The sequence below is a fragment of the Anolis sagrei genome, chromosome 6 (assembly GCF_037176765.1).
Source record: "Anolis sagrei isolate rAnoSag1 chromosome 6, rAnoSag1.mat, whole genome shotgun sequence".
NCBI classification, from domain to species: Eukaryota; Metazoa; Chordata; class Lepidosauria; order Squamata; family Dactyloidae; genus Anolis; species Anolis sagrei.
In genome coordinates, this window is record NC_090026.1 from 86,555,756 (window position 1) to 86,573,664 (window position 17,909).

Below are 17,909 nucleotides of genomic sequence, written 5' to 3' on the forward strand. Positions count from 1 at the left end.
GAATGGGACAAACATGGGGTGTGGGGTGGGGATGGAATATCTTGGAGAAGGGCAAAGCTGGGACCCCCAAAACTCTTTCTATGTTGCCTTTCCCCAGTACTAAATTTTCTCTTCTCCTTTCTTATGTACTTTTGGGGTTAATCGGGGCCATTGAGACTTCCTCTACACTGCTATATAATCCAGATTATCAAATCACATAACCCATAAGAGTCTACACTGCCATATAATCCAGTAAATAATATGGATTTTATTTGACAGTGTAGAAGAGCCCTGGATTGGCACTATCCCAAAATGAGTCCCTTCCCAAAATGCAGCCAGAAACATTGTAGTCATTCTCAGAACTTGTAAGATGCTGATTTTGTACTCTTTTGTTTTGTCACTCAGGCCTCCACAGGCCAGGGACCTCCAGAGGCCTGAGCCCTCTCTTCTTAATCTCTCATTCCCTCTTTCTGATTACATTCTTCTCTCTTGTTGGGGGGGGGGGGGTGCTTTTGCCTTCTCTCCTTACCCCCGAAGAAACCCTAGTGCAGAAGTATCAAACTCATTTTTGTGGAGGCCACCTGTTTTGGGGGAAAAAATCCATAAATGCATAACCTTTTAGGAAAAGGATGATCTTTAAGATCATAACCTTTTGGAAAACCAGAATCTCCAAAGACTTTTTGGAAGCGTGACCTTTTGGAGATTAATTGGCATTCGTTTCATTTGGAAAATCACAACCTTTTTGTAAAGTATGATCTTCCTGAGAAGAGCTAAAAACTCATTTGAGTCAATCTTCTCTTTTGGGGTAAATATCCACTAGCATGCATGAAAGGCAATTTAGGTTCCTCAGGGCCCTCCCACACAGCCCTATATCCCAGAATATCAAGGCAGAAAATCCCACATTATCTGAGTATGGACTTAGATAACCCAGTTCAAAGCAGGTATTGTGGGATTTTCTGTCCTAATATTCTGGAATATAGTGCTGTGTGGAAGGGCACTCAGTTGTTAGACTGATATGCCTGGTTATTTCTTTGAACTCTTCGGAATAAGGATTATACCAATGAACAAAATAAATAGCAGATCATCAGGAGTGGTAGTTCAGAGGCCCCAAAAATCTACTTTCCCATGAAATATATTGATTTAAAATTATGCTCTCAAGAAACAGAAATAAGTAGTCTTCGTTAAAAAGTAACATAGTTGATTTACTTATAAACTTCATGTAGTCAGCATACAGGTACATTGCTTATTAGTTGAAGTAGCTTAAACAGTTAGTTCTCTTTGGAGATTCTGGTTTTCCAAAAAGTTATGATCTGAAAGTCCCAAAAACTCCAGCATCTAGAGGGGCACATAAGACAACATGGTAAGCAGGATTCCACATTTGGGTCTTGAGTTTGATGCATAAGCCCTAAAGACAACTCTTTAGGGCAGCGTTTCTCAACCTGGCAGTCGGGACCCTTGGGGGGGGGGGTCGTGAGGAAATTTCAAAGGGGTCGCCAAAGACTTATCAGAAAACATATGTTTCTGATGGTCTTAGGAACCCCTTTTGCAGAGGAGGCTGAAGGTCTCTCCACTTGTGCATCACTTTGTTTATGGAAACACACAGTGAATCCTCCCACCTGTGATTGACTGGCCTCTCAGCCAAGGGGAGGGCTGTTTCTGAGACTCCAAGTTTGGAGGGGAGAGCAGGCATATTTGGTGCATGGCAGCATGGTGTGCATGTGCAGCGAGGGAGAGTGTGCGAGACAGGAGGGAAGCTTGCACCAGGAGTACCTTCAAGGCATGGGGATTCTGTGTGAGAAGTTTGGCCCAATTCTATCATTGGTGGGGTTCAGAATGCGCTTTGATTGTAAGTCCTCTCTGGATGTAAATTAACTACAACTCCAAATCTCAAGGTCAATGCCCACCAAACTCTTCCAGTATTTTCTGTTGGTCACGGGAGTTCTGTGTGGCAAGTTTGGTTCAATTCCATTGTTGGTGGAGTTCAGCATGCTCTTTGATTGTAGACAAACTATAACTCCCAGCAACTACAACTCCCAAATGACAAAATCAATCTCTCTGCTAACCCCACCAGTATTCAAATTTGGGCATATCTTGTATTTGTGCCAAATGTGGTTCAGGGAATGAAAATCCATCCTGCATATCAGATATTTACATTAGGATTCATAACTGTAGCAAAATTACAGTTATGGAGTAGGAACGACAATAATTTGATGGTTGGGGGTCACCGCAACATGTATTAAGGGTTTGTAGTATTAGGAAGGTTGAGAACCGCTGCTTTAGGGTATCCCCTTCCTAATTGGCACCTTTTGCCCTTGCCCTCAACAAGTTACTCTCTTGTACAGGCGTGTGTCAGATGTCATGCATTTAATATTATGAGCCTTGCTTCTTGCATCTTGAATATGTTGTGCCTCTGGCTGTCTTGCATACCTCCCTCTGTCTGTGGAAGGTGAGGGACAGATCCTGCCCCCATCCCAAGATTTGCTTCCACCACAGGAGACAGGGAAGGGAAGGAAGGAAGAATGGAAGGAAGGAAGGAGGGAGGGAGGGAAAGGAGGGAGGAAAGGAGGGAGGAGGAAGGAAGAAAGGCGGAAGGAAGGTAGGAATGCTGAAGGAAGGAAGGAAGGAAGGAAGGAAGGAAGGAAGGAAGGAGGGGGGGAGGAAAGAAAGAGGGAGGAGGTAGGAAAGAAGGAGGAAGGAAGGAAGGTAGGAAGGATGCATGAAGGAAGGAGGGAAGAAAGAAGGTAAGAAGAAAGGAAAGGAGGGAGGAGGGAAGAAGGAAGGTGGAAGGAAGGTAGGAATGCTGAAGGAAGGAAGGATGGAGGAAAGAAAGAGGGAGGGAGGGAGGAAGAAGGTAGGAAAGGAGGAAGGAAGGAAGGAAGGAGGAAAGAAGGTAGGTAGGAAAGAAGGTAGGAAGGAAAGAAGGAAGGAAGGAGGGAGGGAGGAAGGAGGGAGGAAAGAAGGAGGAAGGAGTGAGGAAGGAAGGAAGGAGGAAGGAAAGAGCAAGGTAGAAGGAGGAAGGAAAGAAGGTAGGAAGGAGGAAGGAGGGAGGAAAGAAGGAGGGAGGAGGGAGGGAGATAGAAGGAAGTAAAGAGGAGGAAGTAAAGAAGGAGGGAGGAAGAAGGAAGAAAGTAGGGAGGAAGGAAAGACAAAGAAAGGAAGGAGGGAGGGAGGAAAGAAGGGAGAGAGGAAGGAGGAAAGAAGGAAGGGGAGGGAGGAGGGAGGAAGTAAAGAGAAAGGAAAGAAGGAGGAATTAGGGAGGAAGGAAAGGAGGGAGGGAGGATGGAGGTAGGGAGGAAGGAAGGAAGGAAGGAAGGAGGAGAGAAGGAAGGGGATGTAGGAGGGAGGAGGAAGGAATTAAAGAGGAAGAAAGAAGGAGACGAAGAAGGAAGGAAGTAGGGATGAAGGAAAGAGGAAGGTAGGAGGGAGGGAGGGAAGAAGGAAGGAAAGAGGAAGGGAGGGAGGAGAGTGGAAGGAAGGAGGGAGGGAGGAAGAAGGAAAGAAGGGAGGGGTGGAAGGAGGGAGGAGGGAGGAAGTAAAGAGGAAGGAAAGAAGGAGGGAGGAAGAAGGAAGGTAGCAGGAAGGAAAGAAAGGAGGGAGGGGTTGGAAGGAGGGAGGATGAGGGGAGGAAGGAAGGAAGGAGGAAAGAAGGAAGGGGATGAAGGAGGGAGGGAGGAAGAAGGAAGGAAGTAGGGAGGGAGGAAAGAGGAAGGAAGATAGGAAGGGAGGGAGGGAGGGAGGAAGCAGAAAGGAAGGGAGAGAGAGAAGCTCTTTTCCCTTCTTCTTCTCCTCCGTCCTCGCCTTGATGTCACAAGCGAGGCAAGGACATCACAAGGAGGAGTCAGCGCCCAGGCGGGGAAGGGGCAGCCGAGCCGCTGTTGCTGTTGCTGCTGCTGCTCCCACTGCAACCGGGGCATGCAGCTCCTTCAGTCGGGGCTGCTGACTCAGAGCGGGTTGGCGGGCAGGAGGAGAGGAGGCTGGCCGGCTCACGAGCAGCCCTGAGTCCCGACGAGGAGGAATCGCTCTCCGCCGGCTGGGAGCTTTCCACCCACCATGTAGGAGGAGGAGGAGGAGGAGGAGGAGGCGGGAAAGGAGGATGAAAGAGGCTCGCTTGGCTTTGCCTCACAGCAGCAGCAGCAGCAACAGCGGCGGAGGCTCGGCGCGGGAAGCTCATGCGGTGGGACCCCGGCTGCTGCGGCTGCAGGAGGAGGATTCATGCGAAACATCATGTATTTTGGTGAGTGCCTCTTCAGCGAGGCTGGGCTTTTGGTTTGAGTCTCTGGGTGGCTGCGAGGGATGCCGAGTTGGAGGCAAAAGTTTCTCCAGGAGCGAGTGGGGCGGAAGTGTCCGGTGGGGTTCCTTTGCTGATCGCAAGCTGTCTCCCTCTTGGCTCCAACCGCGGGGTCTCTGGAGCGGCCAATGCACAACCTGCCCCTTTCCCCAGCTCCTGGAGACCTTTGCGAGGAGGGAATGGAGTTGTAACGGAATCCTTTCATGGGCTTGACAAGCCAGAAAAGGCAGCGTGTGATTCTCTCCGGGTAGAGAGAGCGAGAGAGCGCGCGATGCAAACGCGGACATGCCGAGACCCTCAAGTCCGGATTCAAAGAAGAAGAGCTCACACCCCGACACGGCTGCTGGGGAAAGAAGCCCTAAACCCCACCTGGGTGTGAGCTCTTCTTCTTTGAATCCGGACTTGGAGCCTGAGCCAGAGTCCGGGGCAGCTCTTCTCTTCCCAACCAGAAAACAGGGAACTCCTCCTGCAACCCAGAGAGTTTTCTTTAACCTCTGGATTTCAAAAGAAGCTTTCTTTGCTCTTTGGTTAGCCTTAGGGCTCGCTTTCTGAAGCCTTTCACGGTCGGAATCACTGGGTTGCTGTGAGTTTTCCGGGCTGTATGGCCATCTTCCAGAAGCATTCTCTCCTGACGTTTCGCCTGCATCTATGGCAGGCATCCTCACAAGTTGCGAGGTCTAGAAAAATGGGATTTTATATACCTGTGGAATAATGCCCAGGGTTGAAGAAAGAACTCTTGTCTTCTTGAGGCAAGTGTGAAGGTTACAATTGGCCGTCTTGATTAGCATTGAATGGCTTTGTAGCTTCAAAGCTTGGCTGGTTGCTGCCTGGAGCATCCTTTGTTGGGAGGTGTTAGCTGGTCCTGATTGAGTCTTGTCTGGAGGCAGGTGTGAATGTTTCAATTGCCCCTCTTGGTTAGCATTGAATGGCTTTGTAGCTTCAAAGCTTGGCTGGTTGCTGCCTGGGGCATCCTTTGTTGGAAGGTGTTAGCTGGCCCTGATTGATTCTTCTCTAGAGGTAGGTGTGAATGTTTCAATTGCCCCTCTTGATTAGCATTGACTGGTTCAACAGTTTCAAGGACATCCCTGGACATTCCACAGATATATACGATATATTGTCGAAGGCTTTCATGGCTGGAATCACTGGGTTGTTGTAGGTTTTTCGGGCTATATGGCTATGTTCTAGAAGCATTTTCTCCTGACGTTTCGCCTGCATCTATAGCAAGCATCCTCAGAGGTTGTGACGTCTGTTGGAAACTAGGAATATATATATATATATGTGTGTGTGTGTGTGTATATATAGTATATTGTTGTAGGTTTTTCGGGCTATGCTTCCAGAACATGGCCATATAGCCCGAAAAACCTACAACAAACCATATACTATATATATATATATATATATACACACACACACACACACACACACACACACATACACACGACATATAAAACACACACACACACACATATATATTCTCCTAGTTTCCAACAGACCTCGCAACCTCTGAGGATGCTTGCCATAGATGCAGGCGAAACGTCAGGAGAGAATGCTTCTAGAACATGGCCATATAGCCCAAAAAACCTACAACAATCCATATACTATATATATATACACACACACACACACACACACATATACACAATGCACACACACACACACACACACACACTACACACACACACACACTATATATATAGTTTCCAACAGACCTCACAACCTCTGAGGATGCCTGCCATAGATGTAGGCGAAAGATCAGGAGAGAATGCTTCTGGAACATGGCCCGGAGTACTCACAACAACCCAGCGATTCCGGTCGTGAAAGCCTTCGACAATACATGCTCCCAAACCTCCTGAAAACTTTGCCTCGCACCTAAAAGCTTCGGGGAATCCAGGAGAAGGAAGGCGTGCAATCCCAGCACCCCGTTAGGTGAAGAGAGGCAGGAAGGCGAGGAGCACCGATCTTGTGTTTTGCATGATCTGGTCCAAGCTGGGCTTTCAGCAGGTTGCAAGGAATCGTGGAGCGGCACAAATCGCCTCTCCTGTTGCAGGAAACATATTTGGCCATTGAATCTCTATTCTCCGTTGTTCTGGAGCACTGTTTCATAACCTTCCGAATGCTGCAACCCCTTAATACAGTTCCTCATGTTGTGGTGACCCCCAACCATAAAATTATTTTTATTGAGACTTCATAACTGTAATTTTGCTACTATTATGAATCATAATGTAAATATCTGATATGCAGGATGCATTTTCATTCACTGGACCAAATTTGGCACAAATACCCAATACACCCATATTTGAATACTAGTGGGGTTTGGGGGGGGGGGAGGTTGATTTTGTCATTTGGGAGTTGTAGTTGCTGGGATTTATAGTTCCCCTACAATCAAAGAGCATTCTGAACTCCACCAATGATGGAATTAAACCGAACGTGGCACACTGACCTCCCATGGCCAACAAAAAATACTGGAAGGGTTTGGTGGGCATTGATTTTGAGTTTGGGAGTTGTAGTTCACCTACACCCAGAGAGCACCGTGGACTCAAACAATGGTGAATCTGGACCAAACAATACTCAATATACCAAAATATGATCACTGGTGCAGTTTGGGGGAAAATAGACTTTGATATTTTGGGGTTGTAGTTGCTGGGACTTATAGTTCTCCTACAATCAAAGAGCATTCTGAACCCCACCAATGAGAGAATTGGGCCAAACTTCCCACACAGAATCCCCATGACTAACAGGAAATACTGTGTTTTATAATGGTCTTTGGTGACTCCTCTGACACCCCCTCACAACCCCTCCAAGGGTCATGATCCCCAGGTTGAGAAACACTGTTCTGGAGGCATCACCACTGGGGCCCTTTCCACACACTTGAATAAAATCCCACATTATCTTTTTTGAAGTGGAAGATACGGCAGTGTGGACTCAGATAACCCAGTTCAAAACAGATATTGTGGGATTTTCTGCCTTGATATTCTGGGATATAGGGCTGTGTGGAAGGGTCCTGAGTGTCTCTAGAAATAAACAGAGAGCCCACCCTCAACCAATTCCCTTGCATTTCTTGAAACGTCCCCTTTAAAAAGGGCCCTGATGTGCTGCCAGGGGAGCTTTGAGGAGAGACTGCTCTATCCTCTCGGCTTTATAGTAGTTGCATGTTTGATCTTGGCATCTCCGCCACGCCTGACCACAGCTGCGGGCTTCAGTAATCCGAGGTGCAACTAATCCGTTCTGTAACAAATCAGACAAATTGTTCTGAGGTGTTTCCACGTGTGTGTGTAATAAAAAGGTTCAAGCCCTAAACAGGATTTTGCTCTTCAAATGGTTCCTGAGCGGTCCTTAAAAGGATTCAGTGTCCAGCCATTCACCTATTGAAGAGGGTTTCCCACTGGGTTTGGTGTTTTTAATAGCTGGAGCATCATTGTCTCAGTTTACTAAGAGCTCAAGTAAACCAGCAGGGTTTGGGTGGAAAGGGAGCATGTTTCCTTCAGTTCATCTGCTGCTCACACACTCCTAGGGTAGGATGTGTAGTAGGAAGTCAGCTCTGTTCTCTTTGAACATCCGAGTATTCTCAGAATGCATGCTGAAAACCCCTACTACTCTGTTGATTTTTCTGTAGCTATTTAGTGAGTGCTGGTTCCTACTGTCAGGAGGCTAAAGCTCATAATGTTGCTTGTTATGACTAGGAATAGGAAAAAAAACAGACTTGAAGGACTGAGCAACGTGCTGAGGAGGGTGACTAAAATGATCAAGGGTATGGAGAACAAGTCCTATGGGGAGCGGCTTAAAGAGCTGGGCATGTTTAGCCTGCAGAAGAGAAGGCTGAGATGAGACATGATGGCCATGTATAAATATGTGAGGGGGAGCCATAGAGTGAGGGGGCGAGCTTGTATTTTGATGCCCTGGAAATTAGGATCTGGAACAATGGTTCCAAACTGCAGGAAAGGAGAATCCACCTGAACATGAGGAAGAACTTGCTAACAGTGAAAGTTGTTCAGCAGTGGAACTCTCTACCCCAGAGTGTGGTGGAGACTGCTTCTTTGGAATCTTTTAAACAGAGGCCGAATGGCCATCTGTTGGGGGTGTTTTGAATTTCCTGCTTCTTAGCAGGGGGTTGGATTGGATGGCCCTCAAGGTCTCTTCCAATTCTGTGGTTCTATGCATTGCTCTTTTCTTCTCAGGAGCAGTGGGATATGAGAGATTCACTGCACTTACCAAACTGACACATTGACACTTTTATTTCTTTTTTTTTTAATGGAGTTTATTAAACACCTAGTAGCTTCTGACAATTGTTTGCTTCCCTCTCTTTCATAAGGGAATGGTTTCACATTGAACTCCAGTAAAACTTTTGGAAGAATCAGAAAAAACGTGTCTTGTTGGACTTGTTGAGTAGCTGAACATTTTCTTTCCTTTGCTAAGTCTCACCATTATAGTGTTTCTGGTCAGGGGAAGGTACAGCATACTCTGCTTTATTACCAATATACAACTACTTCATTTCAAGGCTTCAAGTTGAGTAACTCCGGTAAGCATTTTCTATAGATTGTGTACAATACTGTATGGCTGAAAATGGCTTCTGGGCATACACCTTTCTAAAGGAAAGCTACCTGGTTTGACTCCCAAGAAAGCCATGGATTTGTGTGGTTTAGTATTGATAGTATTTTCCTTTCTGTTCACTGAAAGTGGGTTCTTATTGCCTCTATATATTATATACGCCCTCCCTCTGAAATGACTAAAGAACATGACTTTTGCCTTCAGCAACATTATGAATTCCTACGAACTCAGTAGGCATGGTTGATGGCCGTGAAAATATTGTGTTGTTTATTTGAGTAACATCATAAATATTCTGACTGGTCATAAAATGGGTAATGACATTGTTTTGACCTTTCTAATGTAACTATGGACACATCGATCAGGATGTTGTCCTGCCGGCGTCCCATTGAATTAAAAGGTTCTGCACAAGAACACTGCACTTATGCACAACTCCAAATCCCATTTATTTCAGTATGTATGGAAACATCCTTGTTCAGAAAAAGGATTTTCCTAGTTTATACTGGATCTGTTATAACTGGTAGTGTATCAGATAAACAAGTGTCTTTCCCACCTGGAACCTGATCAATTTTCTTACAGCTATTGTTGTACAATATTATGTCTGGCTAATCTAAAAAGGCTTCAAAGCAGTAAATACTGGAAAGAGACATTTCTAGTACAACACGGATTATGTGCAATTGTTATTTTATACTGGACCATGCTTCTGGATCATGTGATTGTAACGTTTATAAATCTATATGTTTTTAATCCTATGTTTTAATGTTTTAATGTAGCTATGTTTTATGATTTAATTGATAGTTTCATGTTACTGTTGTTTTATGTTAGGTTTTTGTGTTTTGTAATGCATTTAATTTTGCCATGAGTATGTTGAAAACCGCTTTGAGTCCACCCAAGGGTGAGAAAAGCAGTATATAAATGAAGTAAATCAATCAACAAATAAATTTGGTTTTGAACTTAAAAAATCAAATCCTTAATGTGTGCATCTGCCTAGGATAATTGCATTAACCATTTAGCAGCAGATAAAGGAATTTGTGCTCTCTGCAGTCATGCTGGCCACATATTCTCGGAGGTGTCTATGGACAATGCCAGTTCTTTGGCTTAGAAATGGAGATGAGCACCACCCCACAGAGTTGGATATGACTAGACTTAATGTCAAGGGGAAACCTTTACCTTTACTAAAGGAATTTGCGGAACTTTCTCTACTGATTTTTTTTTAAAGACTGTGGGTGGCTGTCAGTATAATGAGGGTGATGTTACAAGCTGATAGCTAGGGATTTGCACCACTCCTGTGCAATAAAATGTGGTTAACAATGGAGACATTGTTATGACAAACAGATCATTTGCTTCCAGGAGGCCTGTTGTGTTTGAAGAAGAAATGTCTATTGGGACTGAGCTTGTCCTTGAGGTTTAGCTGATATGGGAAAGAGCATACCATGGTATCATTCTGAAGCACAATGCCCTAACATTGTGTTTGAGGAGTGACTGTTGATCTGAATTCAATATGCTTTTCTAATACTTAGGAGATGCAGCCAAGAGGGAGAGGCATGTTTAAGGGGCTTTATGTGCTAGCAGTATTTCATAGTCATTATTGTCAGTCAAAAGAAATGCTTCAGTAATATTGCAATTACATGATTGTCCATGCTCTCTCAGAAAATCCTATAACCTTGGCAATGGGATATTCGCCGTGGATATAAATCATTCTATTTTGCAGAAATTTTATTTCAAGAGGGGCAGCCTATCCTGATAATGCTTTCCTCTTACGGTTTTGCTGTGGGACTGCCATGTTAAAGGAGCTTCCATTACTCTCCCTGTTACCACTCTGTGTTTTACAGTGAATTATGTTACAACAGTGTGCTTAATCTATCAGCGCCTATCTGATTTGGGGAGCATGCAGTCCTCCGTAAATGGAAGCAGCAGAGAAATCTATCACGTTCTTCCATGCAGTTTGGGCTCTTTCTAGGCCTCTGAATACAATAGTAGCTATAATCTTGTCAGCCTTCATATTCCTTCATTGAGTATCACTTTTTACTTCTGACATAGTTTCATGTAGGAGAGATTCATGCTGGATGAGTCATGAGGAAAAGACGCTCCCTCCCTTCCCCCGCCCCAAATCTCAGAGGCACTTTAAAGAAAATATATATTGGAAATGTGAAATAAATCACTTGCCATTTCATGGAAAGTACTTCACCAGCTCCAATTTGTCCAGAAGACGCTGCAGCATAGCGTGTAGCAGATTATACAGAGGAAACACCTCCTTTTTTCAAGTTCTGCTTATTTTCATGTGTGAAACTATGAATCAGGGCAAGTCTTTAAGACAGCATATTAAGAAAATAAAATGCTCTCGGATGCTATTTATACTGAGGATGGTATTTTACAATCAACCTGCATAATAAAACTGGGTAGTTAATGCATAATGGATGTTGATTGCAGAAAAACTATTTCTGAAGAGAATTAAGTTGTAGAATCATGAAGTCTAAAAATATTCTGTAGCATGCTTATGTTTGTTGCCAAGTGTGAAGTGTTTATTCTGAAACAGGGAGAAGACAAATAGCTACACGAGGAGTAAAAGCATTCTGTAGAATAATAATTGGCATGCAACCATTTTACAAATTCCTCCTGTACTTTCTTCTCACTTGTTGTTTGCATATCCATTCAGTTTATATCTTGCCTCTCTTTTCGAGCCATTTCCCTGGTTGCAGAAATTTTTAGTAGGTTTATTTAAGAGATACATTATATGAATTCATCAGATATTGGCCATTCTCAATGAACCCTGGTGTAAGTAGCATAATCTCTCAGACATGTAAAGCAGTAGTTTCATGCTGCAGTGTGAGAGAGAATGAACTCACTGCAGCTCTCAGTCTCGCCTCTTTCGCAGGCGTGACTGGTGGGGACAAGAGACAGGGCCTTCTCAGTGATGGTCCCTCAGCTGTTGAACTCCCTCCCCGGTGATATTAGATCAACCCCTCCTCCCGGGCCTTCAGAAAGAGAGTGAAAATGTGGCTATGGGATCAAGCCTTCAGAAAAGTGCAATAGAAGGATATGAAATATGTGCACTAACTATTGGAATGGTCCCAGATTACGATTGTGGATGACATGGTTTTAATAATGGATGTAATGTTTTTAACTGTTTTAATGTGTATTAATTTTAATCTTAATTTAAATGTTTATTTTAATTGTACATTGTTTAAGGCATTTAATAGTTGCCTATGTGTAAAGCCGCCTTGAGTCCCCTTTGAGGTTGAGAAGGGCGGGGTATAAATGTGGTAATAACAACAATAATTAATTGAAAGATTTCCAAGAAGAAAATACATAGGTGACAATAGTGTACATTTCGCTGAAAGAAAATTCTTATGGCTGTCATAAAAGCTATATCAGAGCCATTATATGTTCTTCTATTTTTCCACTGTTGACTGCTTTGCACACTAATACTATTATATTTCTGTATTTATATATATTTGTCCAATATGTCACTCCCATCTAAACAGTTGTAACATGGAAGTTGCATATACAGTGGCTTCCTAGAGTTCCCCAGTATCTTAGGGCACATTCAGATTGATTAAAATAAAGTTAAAATTAAATTGGAAAGAACAGGAACGAAACATGAGATTTTTCAATCAGTCTGGGTGCACACTTATTATGCTGAAGTTTACAAGGACAAATGGGCTGGTCCTAGCCAGGCCAGGCAGAAGCAAACCATGAAGCCAAAATCTCTTAAAGCCAAATTCAGGACCTTGGAAAGCTCCTTGTAGGTTCAGTTGGCTAGCTAGCCAGGCCCTACTTTGTTGGAAATCTCATGTCCCCAAAGGAGCCATCTGCAATTTTTGATGGACCTTTGCCTAGTTTTGAATCCTTTGGATGAATTTGTGGAAATTAGGAGATGAAGGAACTGCTGAGTTTGAAAGTTTGAGAGTGATGTGACCACGTTCTCTGGCCAGGAAGGCATGGGATAAGGCCCTGAAAGTTTTCACCTGGCAAAAGTGATCAGAAACACATTTCAGAAACATTCACGTTGATATTTCTTAGTGTGATTTGTGGCTAGAATAAACTTGGACTTAACAGGTACAAAAAACAATACTGCGCACCAGCTTTTTGGGATGGATGTTGGAGAACATGTTTTGGGCAAGAAGAATGGCTAAAATAAATATAAAGCTTTTATTTTGTGCATGTGTGAATATATGTATATATAGGTTTGTCAAGCATGTGACTATGATATTGTTACAAAGTGTAAAAAAATGCATATTATAGTTCTTTTAATAAAAAAATTGAGAAGGATCACAGCTCAAATTTGTTCAGATGTTTGGCATTGATAAGAAAAATATCTGCCATTTTATCTTTGATCACAAATTACTCTTAAACTTCAATGAGAACAATATTGCCTTGATTTTTTTTAAAAAAGAATGGGCTATTACATATAATTTCTTGCAAGGTTTAGTGTTGCAACTGAATTTCACAGATGAATGGCAGCACAAAGACGCAAATGTGGTAAGAGAGGATGGAGAAAAATGCCAAAACCCCAAAGTCCTCAAGTAAAATTGCTAGTGTTGAAGATGAAAAGATGCTTCCCTCAGTTGCCTCATTAAATCATTATATTGAAGGGCAGTGGAGTATGGATCAGTCAGGTTTGAACAAAATTGTTGGCCGAATGAATATATGAAATTGCAGTTTAACTGTAGAAAGTTGTGGGGAAATGACAACCTCTTTTAAGAATTATTGGTTCCCTCAGTCATTTGAGACAGGTTTTTTCCAGACTCCTATTTTGCATTTTGGGTATAGCAGAATTGTAGCCTTTTCAATTCTGGATGCATGAAATGTGCATCTGTACTTGTAGATAGTTTGAGGATGGATTTAGTGATGTGTGTTGATGAAAGGAGATGAATTTTGTAACTTCAGAGAGTGCTAATAATCTGTTTCAGAATAGGATGAAGGAACGGGATTCAGCATTCTCATCCTTCAAATGAATGATTGCTGACATCATGAATGGAAAACTGTAATCAGACACCTATGAAACAAGCAGGAATAGCCCAGAGTAGATGGGGAAGAAAGAGAGAGGCAGTCTACAACCTGAAAAAAGGTCTTCAGGATATTAAGAACACTAAGCAAGCATGATATAGAAATGTTTATAGCCTCAAGACATATCACCTATACTGGTTTGGCCTATCTCAAGAAGTATTCTTGACAGGTGTGACTGGTCTCTCAGTAAGTCCCTTTCTTAAATTAAATATGGAAGAAACATTTTTGCCTTTAAGAGTCATCATGCATTTGATCTTTGACGCTTGCAGAAAAAAACCCATGCAGGATGTGGTACTTAACTTCAGATATTACAAACACATATGCAAGACACTCCATATATCCACATCAAGCATTGCAGTAGAGTCTTGCTTATCCAACTTTGGTTCATCCAACGTTCTGTATTATCCAACATAGTCTGCTTCCCTCCCGGATCCACAGCTGTTTCAATACATTGCAATGTTTTGGTGCTAAAATCGTAAACACAGTAATTACTACATAACATTACCATGTATTGAACTGCTTTTTCTGTCGATTTGTTTTGGTGATTAATTTGTAAAATAATAACATAATTTGACGTTTTCCTTAATCCCTCCTTATTATCAAACATTTTTATTTATCCAATGTTCTGCCAGCCCGTTTATGTCAGATAAGCAAGACTCTACTGTATTTACAAAGTTAGAAGTCTCTTCCTATCATGTGAATCTGATCTGTGTGTGTGTGTGTGTGGGGGGGGGGGGGCTACATACTCTTACTCTTCCATCATCCATTGCTTTTATGTTACAGAGATCAACTCGGAATCATAATAGACAATAGGGGAAATGCACACCCAGCTGAGTTCTGGTGTCTATTGTCTTGCATCTTTTTGAGCTACTGTGTAGGCCAGGGGTCCTCAAACCTTTTAAACAGAGGGCCAGGCCACAATCCCTCAAACTGTTGGAGGACCAGATTATAATTTGAAAAAAAATGAATAAATTTCTATGCACACTGCACATATCTTATTTGTACTGCAAAAAACACTTTAAAACAATACAAGAATAAAAATGAAGAACAATACTAACAAATATAAAGTTATTAGTGTTTCAGTGGGAAGTGTGGGCCTGCTTTTAGCTGATGAGATAGGATTTTTGTGGTTGTGTGTTTTCAAGTCATTTCAGATTTAGGTTGACCCTGAGTGAGGGCTGGGTAAATGACCTTAGAGGGCCATATCCAGCCCCCGGGCTTTAGTTTGAGGACCCCTGGTGTAGGCAATGTGTGTATTGATTATATGAGTTTTACTACTTTATTTGTAAGTCATAAAAATGTAGAAATCATTTCAGTACTTTTTGTTAAAAAAAGGCAAGAAACATATCCTGCATAAGTATTGCTCAAATTGCTTCTTCTCTTGTTGGGGTTCGGTTATGCTAATTGCAACAAGCCATCTCTCTTATCTATTGAGAAATCAATATGTTTGTTCAAACAATCCACTACTCCCTAGATTGTTCAAATATTGCCTTAAATCCATAAATGTAGTATGCTTGTATGAGGCCAGTGTGGACCCCCCCCCCTTAATGTTCTTGTGTCTATCCTGCTCTACATATTTTTCATACCTGGATTTTTTTTCTGGCAGCAGTACTTGGTTTCAGGTAAAGGCAAATAGCAGCCAGATATAGGCAGACAAGAGCAGGGATCTGGAAGCTAGAGCCAGGTTAGCATTAGAGCGATAAGAACTTCATTTGAGAGCCTAGTTGAATTTAGCCAGAAACTGTCCTGGCATTCTGCCTCTTAGCGGTGCATGGCTGAATGAAACCTATGCTCAGGAATTGCTGTGCAGCCTTTTTTCTTCCTACATGAGAGCTTACATTGAAAGGTAGCACTTTGAACTTTATTATTGGTGTTTTGGAATAGCAATTTATTTTGTAAGCCACTTTTAGTCTCCGTATTGAGGAAAAGGTGGACTGTGATGAACGAGAGCAGCCTTCAGTCCTTCTCTTTAAAGTCAGCATGTGATGGTCCTGACTCTACTTCCCGGGCAGGACTGCCAGCCTTCTCTGGTTCTAACTGGGTTCTGTCATCTTGAGTTAACTCTTCCTTTTTTCATGTGAAACAATTTCTTCCAGCTAGGACATGACTTTATCATATGCATTTTTGTGGGCTGGAATACAGCAGAAGATGTTTGCCTTTTGGTTTCAGAAATCTCAGGCTTGATGAATGAATCCATTAAAAAGTGTATCACTTCCAAGACAGGCCACGAAGTATTACATTTTTATTTGCTTAGAATAGGCCAGCAAAATTTGAAGTTAGGAATGTCACTTTAAATTCCAGGTTGTCCTGAAATCTTCCTTAAAAGCATTATTGAGGATACACCTGAATCCACACCCATGGGTCAGAAGAGATGGAAAACCAGTTGTGGCTAATGACAGAAGAAAAGTCCAAAAAAGTGATGATACTGTGCACCAAAGCACAATTGACAGATGTTATACAATTTATAAATGACTAATTTAGCACTCTTGAGACTGACTGAGAAAGATAAATTTCTATCATTGAATTCTAATCTGTACTTCCCTGTTTGAGGCAGGCCAGTTCTCAGGTCTAAGAGAGTACACACTTAACTTGAGAATGCAACAAAGAGAAACTAAGCCAGTCCAGAGTAATTCACAAAGGATCAGAAGAATATGTAAATAGTGAAAGCTGTCCATGGTCTATGTCAGGAATCAGTCTACACAAGGTCAAAAGCCAGTTGGGGGACGTAACCAAAGAGAAGAGTCCAAAAAGCAAGCCAGTATTCAGAAGAATGGAGAGCAGAGAACATTACAGTGCCAAAGATAAAGGGGCTGTTGTTCTGGATCACAAACACAACCTTGGCAGTTCTACAGAGCTAGCTGTAAATAGACTTGGCTGCTCTAATTTAAAACTAGTACAGTTGCTTCTTTATCCCAGCATTTTCCTTTTAAGGCAGGCCACACCTTTGTTTTTGTTGTTGTCATTTTAGTCTGCAACGTTTAAAATGATGAACGAGAGCAGCCTTCAGTCCTTCTCTTTAAAGTCAGCATGTGATGGTCCAGACTCTACTTCCTGGGCAGGACTGCCAGCCTTCTCTGGTTCTAACTGGGTTCTGTCATCTTGAGTTAACTCTTCCCTTTTTTCATGTGAGACAATCTCTTCCAGGTAGGACATGGCTTCATCATATGCATTTTTGTGGGCTGGAATTTACGAAATCCTGTGATAAAATTTCCTTTTCACAAATATTTGCTAAAGCTTTATAGCTTTCCTTTATATCTTTTTATGCTGAAACAGACTAAAGCAAAACATCAATGTCTTTGATTACTAGCTTGGGGACGCGGCAATGCCCGGGTTATTTGAGAAAGGCATTGTTTGTCTGTGCTCCAAGTTTAGTCTAGATCCAGTTTCAGCTGGGTTCAGTGGGTGTTGGTGAACCACAGCTCCCATATACAAGTCTCATCTTCCATGGTTCATCCTCTTTCAAACCAGACTAGGATGTAGAGTGGGTAATAAGGGCACTGTGTGCCAAGTTTGCTCTTGATCAGTCACTGGTATGGGTTGCAGTGGTCTCTGGAAGTAAGTGAAGGTACTGCAAATCATCCATGGTCTGTTGTCCCCCAAACCACACCAGGACGTATAGTGGATCATGGGGGCTCTGTGTGCCAAGTTTGGTCCTGATCCATCATTGGTGAAAACCATTACAAATCTGATGATGAATAGTTGGACTTCCTAGGTGCCATTGAACCTTGAAGGCATGGTGCAAAAAGTGTTGGACATATTTAGCAAGGCCTGCAGCAACATAGCTATATTCAGACTTGATGTATCCTTCTTGATCACATCTGGAACAACTGGCCCCAACAATATACTATTGATATAAAGTTATAGAGCAGTAGTTCCCAAACTTTGATCCTTCAGTTTTAGACTTTTGAGACCAGTTTTGACTTCAGCTCCCACAATGCCTAACAGGTTCAAAACATCTGGAGGACCAAGGGTTGGGAACAACTGTTATAAAGATGGAAAACTAACAGTGGCCATTTTAATTTAGTCTTTTCTGTTTGCTTGTTGTTTACTTATCTATTTGTTCTGAAATAACTTTCCTCTTGATTAAAGT

At 42.5% G+C, this 17,909-nt stretch overlaps 1 protein-coding gene across 6 annotated transcripts in view; it reads left to right on the plus strand.

Moving 5' to 3' along the window:
• The window catches only part of ZNF385D (zinc finger protein 385D), a 460,114-nt gene that overhangs the window by 240,759 nt on the left and 201,446 nt on the right, over positions 1-17,909 (plus strand). The window contains exon 1 of one of the 6 annotated variants that reach the window (XM_060781944.2): positions 3,718-4,213. The exons of the other annotated variants lie outside the window; for them this stretch is intronic. Within the exon in view, the coding sequence (XP_060637927.1) occupies positions 4,192-4,213 (22 nt within the window). The 5' untranslated portion in view covers positions 3,718-4,191. Of the gene's footprint in view, positions 1-3,717; positions 4,214-17,909 lie in introns of those variants that run through there. 6 annotated transcript variants of the gene reach the window in all.